This window comes from Aedes albopictus, chromosome 3 (genome assembly GCF_035046485.1).
Source record: "Aedes albopictus strain Foshan chromosome 3, AalbF5, whole genome shotgun sequence".
NCBI classification, from domain to species: Eukaryota; Metazoa; Arthropoda; class Insecta; order Diptera; family Culicidae; genus Aedes; species Aedes albopictus.
In genome coordinates, this window is record NC_085138.1 from 230,204,873 (window position 1) to 230,214,741 (window position 9,869).

The 9,869-nt window shown below is 40.4% G+C and overlaps 1 protein-coding gene across 1 annotated transcript; it reads left to right on the top strand.

Annotated features, from left to right (window-relative positions):
• The first annotated feature begins 1,771 nt into the window (after nucleotides 1–1,771).
• Nucleotides 1,772–9,858, top strand: LOC109405386 (alkaline phosphatase, tissue-nonspecific isozyme-like). The gene is made up of 4 exons (XM_062859383.1): nucleotides 1,772–2,397; nucleotides 3,712–4,594; nucleotides 9,515–9,621; nucleotides 9,683–9,858. Exons 1-4 carry the CDS (start codon nucleotides 2,061–2,063, stop codon nucleotides 9,808–9,810), a joined length of 1,455 nt encoding a protein of 484 aa, XP_062715367.1. The 5' UTR covers nucleotides 1,772–2,060; the 3' UTR covers nucleotides 9,811–9,858.
• The last annotated feature ends 11 nt before the right edge of the window (nucleotides 9,859–9,869 follow it).

Here is a 9,869-nt window from a genome sequence, read left to right on the forward strand (position 1 = left end):
AGACAGGAACCCACTTTTCTGGCCCCATCTTGATGAGTTCAGCTGCGATACCATCCTTACCAGCTGCTTTGTTGCCTTTGAGCTGGTGAATGGCATCCTTAACTTCCCTCAGCGTGGGAGTTGGCTCATTTCCGTCCTCCGCTGCATTGGCGTAGTCATTCCCTCCGTTGCCGTGGTCTACCGTGGCTACGCCCTTCACGCCATTCAGGTGCTAGTCGAAGTGCTGTTTCCACCTTTCGATCACCGCACGTCCATCCTTATCCCTGCATATTTCGGCTCGCGACAGGAAGCCGTTGCGGGATGCGTAGAACTTACGTGTTTCATGGGAATGGCACAGCAGTTTCATTACCTCGCACTCCACTTCCTTCATGCTGCGCCTTTTCATCCGAAAGAGACGGCTCTGCTGTTTCCGCTTCTGTTAGTAACGAACCACGTTCTGCCGGGTTGCTGCAGCATTACCGCTCGTGTTGCCCTCAAAAATCGCTCTGCGCTCCTCGACGAACCATTCGTTTCGTCGACTCATTTTCATGTAACCGATGGTGCTCTCGGCTGCTTCGTTGATAGCTGCTTTTACTGTTCCTCCAGCACTCCTCTAGAGGAGCCACATCAAGCTCGCCCTCGTCTGCCAACGCTGCCTCGAGATTCTGGGCGTATACTGAGGCGACATCCGGTTGCTTCAGTCGCTCAAGGTTGTACCGTGGCGGTCACCGGTTGATGACGGGAAGTTGTGGGCGCTCTTTGGCCATCATTAGATAGTGTTCGAATTCGATGATAGCGCCACGATAGGTCCTGACGTCGATAATGTCGGAGAAATGCCGTCCGTCTATCAGTTTGCGTCGATTGTAGTTGTCAGTTGTAGTCGATTTGCGATTCCATCTGCATTGGTGATCTCCAGGTGTAACGATAAGGGAGGCTGTGTTGGAAAAAGGTTCTATGTATGGTCATGTTTTTGGAGGCGGCGAATGAATCGTAGGCCGTTTTCGTTCGTCAGCTGGTGGGCGCTGAACCTTTCAATCGTCGATCTGAATTTCTCCTCCTGGCCTACCTGAGCGTTTAGGTCTCCTATTATGATCTTGACGTCGTGGCTTGGGCAGCGGTCGTACTCGCGTTCGAGCTGCGCGTAAAATGCGTCTTTGTCATCATCAGTGCTTCCGGAGTGAGGGCTGTCCGTCCACGTTTATTGTGCTGAAGTTGAAGAATAGGCCCTTGATCCCCAACCTGCACAAACTTTCTTCGATCGGCCACCAACCAATCACACGCCTCTGCATGTCGCCCATCACGATAAAAGCTGTTCCCAGCTCACGTGTGTTGCCGCAACTATGGTAGATGGTATGATTACCTCCAAACGTTCGCACCATGGATCCTGTCCAACACACCTCCTGCAGCGCGAACCCGCGATCCTTCAGTAGATCGGCGAGTATGCGGGTGCTCCCAATGAAATTGAGAGATCGACAGTTCCACGTATCGAGTTTCCTTTTTGTTCGCTCGAGTCGTTGCCGTTTGTCTCGGTTCGTATGATTCGATTGCTGATTTTCCGTTACAAATGTTTTTTTTTTTTTTGTTGCGGCTGGCTCGTAGTGCCTGACACCAACCCCCTACTTTCCGGAGAACCATAGTGCACAGCTGATCTTAGAGTCCTTCCCTGGCACTCGGAAGTTGATCAGATGCCCCTAACATGGGGATCACACGCTGTTGTGAGCCACTCCTCCTGGAGAACAAACGCTCAGGTTTGCAGTAATAAGTATAAGCTTAAGGTCCCACCGAGGTTGATTACTCGATATTTCCTAAGGTTGCTCGCAGTTCGGTCGGTGCCACGCGGAGGTAGGGGAAGAAGTTGCTTGACAGAGGCTAGTGATCTCAATGGGATCTGTATTGCACGAATACCCCAGCCTTATATGAATAGATAAACGAAATCAAAATAGTATACAGATTTTTGTTTGGCGGTTGCCCACAACGGTACTTTTACTTCGTTGCTCTGTGAGGATGTTTGCACTGTGTATCATAAACTAATTCTTCATATCAGTATTTATCTCTATCTGACATGGCGAAACAGATTACTGATGTATCTTGCTCCACTGAGATGGGAACCCAGTAAACGGACATCTTACGTTCGTTGTAGAAAACTATCCGTTTGTTGCACTATGAGTTCGGAAGTTATCAATTTGGATTCAATCAATAGGCAAAATGAAATGGAAACGAGTGAATATGACTTGTCACAGACACGAAGCAGTAAGGTGAAACGAGTTCTTCGGTTTATCTGTACAAAGGTTTGCGCGGGGATTATAATTGTAGGAATCATTTCCATAGTTATCGTGTGCGTTGCTTTTCTCGTCAGCTATGAAAATGATACAGAAGTGACTCTTACAGTTGGCGTTTTGAAAAAGGATTTGTCACCAGGTAGGTCACATAATATGAGCAATTAGAAATACCTACACTCCCGTTCAAAAGTTTGGGGTCACCCCCTCAAAAACATGTCATTTTTTTAGGCCCATATCTCCGCCAATTTGCGTCCGATTTCAAAACCCTAGGTTTCATTCAAAAGATAATAAGTCAAAGAAACTTTGAACATGATTTAAAAGAAACTTTTTCAAAAAATTTTGTATGTAAACTTAACCCAAAGTTGCCAAATTTTCTAAAAAATGAATATAAACTTACGGAAGTGTCGCTGGAAGTTGGGTAGACCAAATTTTAAGATGAGAGCGGCAATATGGCCCATTTTCTATTAGCTTTCAATTGCTTTTTACAGAACTTAGCTAAAAAATCTAGAAAAAAAGTTATTAAGTAAATTAATCCTTGATGTCATCGACCAAAAGTTTGGGGTCACCCCTTAATATGATGTATCGGCCAAAAGTTTGGGGTCACTATCGTAAAACATGGAAAAGTGATTTGTTGATATCTTTGTCATCTTTCATTCAATTTTAATTCTTCTTGGCTTATTTGAAACAAAATGAATGATACTTACTGCATAGACATTGAACCACACATATTTGTTGGAATTTACATACTAAAACTTAACGTAAAGTTGCCTCATTTTTTGAAGCGTGGTAAAATGTGCTAACTTTACATAACATTTTTATATACAAAAATCGTTAAATACGTTAAGTTGAAGACATCAAACGTAAATTTAGTTAATTATCTTTGAAATGAACCAAAAATAATTAAAATTGAACTATAGATGACGAAGATGTCACCAAATCACTTTTCCATGTTTTACGAAAGTGACCCCAAACTTTTGGCCGATACATCATATTGAGGGGTGACCCCAAACTTTTGGTCGATGACATCATAGATTAATTTACTTAAAAACTTTTTTTCAAGATTTTTTAGCTAAGTTCTGTAAAAAGCAGCTGAAAGCTAATAGAAAATGGGTTATATTACCGCTCTCATCTTAAAATTTGGTCGGCCCAACTTCCAGCGACACTGCCGTAAGTTTATATTCATTTTGTAGAAAATTTGAAAACTTTGGGTTAAGTTTACATACATCATTTTTTGAAAAAGTTTCTTTTAATTCATGTTCAAAGTTTCTTTGACTTATTATCTTTTGAATGAAACCTAGGGTTTTGAAATTGGACGCAAATTGGCGGAGATATGGGCCTAAAAAAATGACATGTTTTTGAGGGAGTGACCCCAAACTTTTGAACGGGAGTGTACCTACAAAATAATGAAATTTAACTGCTGAATGTTAATATGTTTATTGCAACTCCCGCACAGAACAAGACGTCTGGTTCAAGAAAGCCCTAGAAGACCTGGAAAGCGCGCTCAACGCCCAGATAAATACGAAGAAAGCTCAAAACGTCATCATGTTTGTAGTGGACGGATTCGAACCGGAAGCCATCAGTTTGGCACGTGTTCGAAAGTATGGAACAAACGGTACATTCACGTGGGAGCGTTTTCCGCACTTGGGCATTTCGCGGTGGAACAATAGATTAGCAATCGGTACGGCGATATTTGGAGGCGTCGGAGCTCATACGGGTACCTCGGGGGTGGATTCCAGCGTTCGCCCGAACAATTGCCTACGACTGGCCGATGATCGTACGCATGTTGAATCAATCCTTTCGTGGGCACAGGAAGTCGATTTGAAAACCGGAGTTGTCACCAATGGAGATATTCGCAAAGGCACAACAGTGGCTTTGTACGCCCACATTGCCAATGATAGCTGGGCTTGTCCATCGATGCTCCCTGATCAGACACAGATCCCTGGATGTCTGGATGCTGAGACACAGTTGATGTATGAATTACCTGGCAAGAAACTTGATGTGATAATGGGCTGGAACGCCGTTGAGGCAGCATGTGATTCTGAACATACTTTGCAAAAATCGTGGGAAGATGATGACACCCTAAACGCCGAAGTACCATCTGATTTCTGGACAAAAATAACCGATGGTGATACTGAATACATTCGAGCGATACTTCCGGAATCGCTACGATTCAACGTTTCTTTGCAGGCAATGATCATAAAATCATTGCAGGTTCTGACCAAGGAATCTGACGGATTCGTTCTGGTAGTTATATGTGAACCAACCAGCGCAAGTGCTACAGGAAACGACATCAATGAATTAGAGGAATCCGTTAAAACTACAATGAGCTTCTTAGGGTAAGTAACTACTAAATGCCACGTTTTGTTCTCAGCACAGATACCCAATCCAACGCATAGCGATCGACTTTCTCCGACACGCATAGAGACTCGTGACCGTATATAGAGTAACCGTTTTATACAACAAGTATTGTGTCTTCGTTATCTGTTTATGGAGCTCATCATAGTTCCACGTTATAATAGTTTGAAAGTGGGAGTTTACTGGCTACCAGCGAGCGATCATGTTTATCATCTTTTTTTAGAGACTGACAACCGGGACTCGGAAAACGTTCGCAAAACCAACCAGCTTTAGGTGCTGTGGCAATGTAACCCTCAATACATGGACCTAGTTGATCCATCTCGCTCTTTGGTGTTTGTTTCGGGCGTGTTTCTGGATGTTGTGTTTCCTTTGCTCGTTGGTGATTCGTCATTCGGTGGGGCGATTTATTGGTCGGTTTACGGTGTGTTGGTATCGGGTGTCTCCGGTATTTGCGGAAGGCCCTTTGCTTAGCTTGTACATGTATAGCTTTATATTTTAGCTTTGCATTCTTGCAAGAACTTTGTTATAGCTTTAAGTTCTTGTAAGGCGTTTTGTTTTAGTATGTTAGTTAATGGCTTATTATTTTGTAGTATGTCGTATTTCTTTCTTTGTTTGGCGAATTTGACGCATTTGTATAGAATATGTTTTATGTTTTCCGTCACGTTGCATTTGTCACATAGTTCGTTGTCTTCCCATTTCCAGGCTCGTTTCCTATCCTTTGTTAGGGAGTACCCTGACCTAATCCTTGCGATTGTTATTTGCTCTTGAGTTGTCAGTCCTGTTTGTTGGCTCCAAATTTTCTTTAGTGGTTCGTCGGCTATTTGGTAGTGGTATGCTCCTTTCTCCTCGGATTGTAGTTTGTATTTCCTGGTCCATTTTCCCCAGACTTCCCTTTTCGCTAGTTTCAATGTGTCTCCTAGTGTCAGGCTATCGTGACTATCTTGCTTGTTTTTTGTGGCTTCTACCGCTTCCCGATCTGCTGCTTCGTTTCCCTCAACTCCTATGTGGCTCGGTATCCACTGAATGGTCAGGTTCGTGTTTATACTATCTTGATAGGGTCTGGGACCATTTGGGCAGGAGCACCTATTTTGGGCACTTGCTGCTATAACTCAGTCAATTTTTAACCGATTGGCTTGAATTTTGAATCATGGCTAGCTGCTGTGCATAGCTGATCGTGTCTCAAAAATCAAGCCAATCGCTTCAAAATTGACTGAGTTATAGCAGCAAGTGCCCAAAATAGGTGCTCCTGCCCAAATGGTCCCAGACCCTATATGCCGTACACCAAATAGTTTGATCGTGTCTTGTCTACGTTTTTCAGTGCTTCGCATGCACTTTTTGCGTCGGTGAGGATTACTGTTTTTTCTTTCTGTTTTTGTTTCGCGTATCGGACAGCCTCTCTTATTGCCAGCAACTCTGCGTTTGTGATGCTGAAGTTGTTGTTTATTGTTTTCGAGATTCTGAAGTTTTCCTGCTGGTCATACACTGCTAGGGTAGGGCGGGGCAAGATGAGCACCCTAAGGATCACGTTGAGTTTATTGAAAGTAAACACAATTTTCCAAAGTACCTCTCAGTAGTTCTTTTCTATATCATGTTTTCTATCACCCATAAACATGGGAGGGTTCAAAATTCATAATAAGGATGATTTATTTGACTAAACAAAAAAGATGTTTTATGGTCAGTTCGAACATGCTACGGGGCAAGATGAGCACCCCTACGGGGCAAGAAGAGCACTTCTTAAAAGTCCCAATATTCTAACAATAAGTTGGCCATACAGTGATTGATATAGTGAACCTTGTTTATAACTATGGTATCACGTTCTAAAGTCATCATTTTTTTTCGAGTATTGAAAAAAAATGCAGTTTTATAATACTTTATACAAAATTACCCGAAAAAAATAAACGATTAATAAGTTGCTTATTTTTAGGAATTTACGCAACCAAATAGTTGCAGAGGTTACGGAAACCTATGTTCGGCACTATTGAGTGGATTACAATAATTTCATAACATTTTCTATATTCCCCTGATGGGGAATAATGGGTGCTCATCTTGCCCCACTATAGGTAAATAACTAAAATTGAATAAATTTTAATGTTTGTTTTTAGAAAATATTTTCTAATGTAAATTAAAATGCTTTGCAATAAGCTAGTAATGTTGGCTGATAACCAGAATTATGGCAAAAATTTGATTGTGACATAAAAACCTTATTTTATTCTGATGATTTCTTATAAGAAAATGCTAAAAATCCATTCTATTGACTAATTTGACGATATTTTTTAGTTCGTTAATTATGAAGTACCTTTTATCAGGTTTACAAACAGGATGAACATTATTCTAACGGATTATGAAGTTGTTTGGGCAAAATTCATCATAAAAGTAGTAAAACGGAGGGGTGCTCATCTTGCCCCGTCCTACCCTATCGCTGTTCCACTTTGTGTTTTTGATGCGTCGGTGTAGATTTTGTGGTTTCCTCTGTATTTTTTGTCCAAAAGCTCCAAGGTTTTTGCTTTTAGTATTTGTCCGTTTGGTCCTTTCTTCCCATTTGCTATCTATCTCGGTTGAGATTTTCAATTTTTGCCACTTTTTCCTGTCTTCTAGAATTGTTTCGCTTTATGCTTTCATTTGGCTGATTATCTCTACATGTTCTTCTGCTATCTCTGCGATATATGTCCCTGGATCTGTTTGATGGTCGAGTTTGTCCCTGATGAATTTCAGGTTCGAGTCTCTGTAGTATTTTGCCTTGATGACTTCGCGAAGAGTTAGGAGTTCTACTCTATCTACCATTGGGGTCTGTCCTAATTCTGCTAGAAGCACGTTGATTGGTGTGGTTCTTAGGTACCTCATCCCTGATCTTACGTACGCGTTCAGTACCGTTTCTATCTTCTTTTTGTTTGTGGTTGCTGCGTTACCATATATTGCTGCTCCGTACTCTAGTCGAGACTTGACTAATAGGAGACGCATTTGATTACACAAGAATTTCTTGCGAAAATCATGATTACGAACTATGATTTTGGATTCAAAGCGCCAACTATTATTGTCATACTGTTACTGTATAAATTTCATAACACTCACGTATGAAAATCATACCGAAGACGTATAAAAATTGAAACTATGTCTTATGACTATCATACACATTTTTATGAAATATTTTACATAAAAAAAAATCGCAACCAGGAACGTCATGTTTCATAACACATCTTATGATTTTCATACGAAGTTTCTTATGAGATTTTTCATACGATATGTCTTATGGATTTCGCTTTTCAATGTATCAAAAGCATACAAAAACTATGAAATGATGAAAAAAATAAAAATAACTGATTCATAAGATGTAAACTTGTAAACTATAAAAAACATACGAACAGTATCCTCAGTGTACGTCATGTTACACTGTACCGGGATAAACTCCTGAAGTACCTCATACAAAGTTTTCGAAATTTGTATGGACCGTACTGCCCATAACTGCATAACAGTCACATTCGACAAAAGTAGGCATTGGAGAAAATTGAGTTTAAAGTTTGCAACATGCGCTAGTATGGAGACGAAACAAAATTTCAGAAATTTGGCAATAATTTAAAATTCATCCTTTTGCAATGAAATTTTCTACAGCTCTTCTCGAATGCTGGACGAATAGTTAAAAAAAATAATCAGACCAAAATATGATTAATGGTACGCTATGAGACCAGTGTTTATCTCCAATGTGACTGTTATGCGGTTACATTCATGAAAATTAGCTAATGAGACAAAAAGACTTGGTATTTGTTTCACATTTTGCAGAGCAAACTTATAAAGTTCATTTGGGTGGATGAAATTACTGATGATTAGGAGATGATCCCCAGTATTATCTCAATATTGGCAAAAACTGCAAATGTTAGAATTATGCAGTTATGGGCAGCGTACTGCCGTTCTAAGCATATCTGTCCCATGTTGATTTTCATCATTTTTCACTTTTTTCATCCTATCGGCATAATTGTATGTGTATTTTCATGTAAACTTGTAAAAGTCCTTAGTTTGTTCTGAAATTTTGAAAATAAATACCAAGCCATATTGTCCCATTGTTGCATTCCCAAGCATATCTGTCCCACTAAAAGAAATACAGTCAAAGACTACGAAAAGTATGCGTGGAAATTTCAAATTTGCGTTGTGTTTCACAGCATAACTGTCCCGCTGGGAACTATTTATTCAAACTTGAAATGTTTTTTTTTGCGTTAAAAAAGTCAACTTCACTGATTCCACTTCAGATATAATTCATTTTAATAGAAATACAGCTGCATGTGCCGTTGTGGTACTGTATTTTATATTTATGTTATGTTTGTTTAATATAAATAAATTATACATGGGGCTATATGGGGTACTTCTGGAGGAGACTAAATAAAACAGTTGTTGTTCGTTCAAGAGTTAACATACAAAGAGATCGAGCCTTTGCTCGAATGCTTTATTTAGCTATATATCAATACAGTGGTCGGTGTAAGGGTGGTATACACCACACTGTAGTTATTGGTCAATTAGAAAAATACGTTATTAACTTTAATCGCAGTTTTCTCAGTTGCACATTTTTAAACATGGTACAGATATGCTTAGAACGGCAGCGTAGACTTTGGCCAAAAACCCCCTCCACCCCCTAAGAGTCTACGTAGTTTATTGACATGCCCACTGCAATGACCCATTTACCCCAAAAACTATTTACTACCATATTTCACCACTTTCTCCTTCCGACGCCCACCAGCTGTTTCAGCTAGGTATTCGATTTTTCAAACTGCTTGGAACGCAGTCCACGACTCGGCCTGATTTCGTCATCTCCGAGTCTGAGGAACCGTCATGCAGTGGGTTTATTATCTTCGCCAAAGAAAAACTATAAAACGGAAAAGTATAATTCATACACAACCAGAAACATTTCGTTACAGGAATTCGTTAGACGAAACGTTGATTATTACCACATTTACTCCGTATTTCGAACAGCAACAGGACATTTCAGAAGATGAATCAAGAGACTCGTTAATTTATGCAACAGGTGGGTATTGCGTGTACTCGTGACTCAGGAGGGAATCTACAATGAGACCTATACTTTTCAGGACCGATGGCACACCTTTTCCGCAACGTACACGATCCAACCTTCATAGCCCATGTTGTATCGTACGCAGCTCGGTTGGGAAGATTTCGCGACAGTTTATTGGCCAATTCGTTGCTGCAGTGGTTTTAAATGTTAAATGATAATTTGAAGTTAATAAAATAAGAAGTAAAAAAACAACTGTTCTGTAA

Bases quoted from the DNA above. Each gene is read 5' to 3' on its own strand.
- LOC109405386 (XM_062859383.1), top strand. From the start codon at position 2,061: ATGTATCTTGCTCCACTGAGATGGGAACCCAGTAAACGGACATCTTAC. The intron at 4,595-9,514 runs GTAAGTAACTAC...ATTTCGTTACAG, and splicing joins ACTACAATGAGCTTCTTAGG to GAATTCGTTAGACGAAACGT. The intron at 9,622-9,682 runs GTGGGTATTGCG...TATACTTTTCAG, and splicing joins CTCGTTAATTTATGCAACAG to GACCGATGGCACACCTTTTC.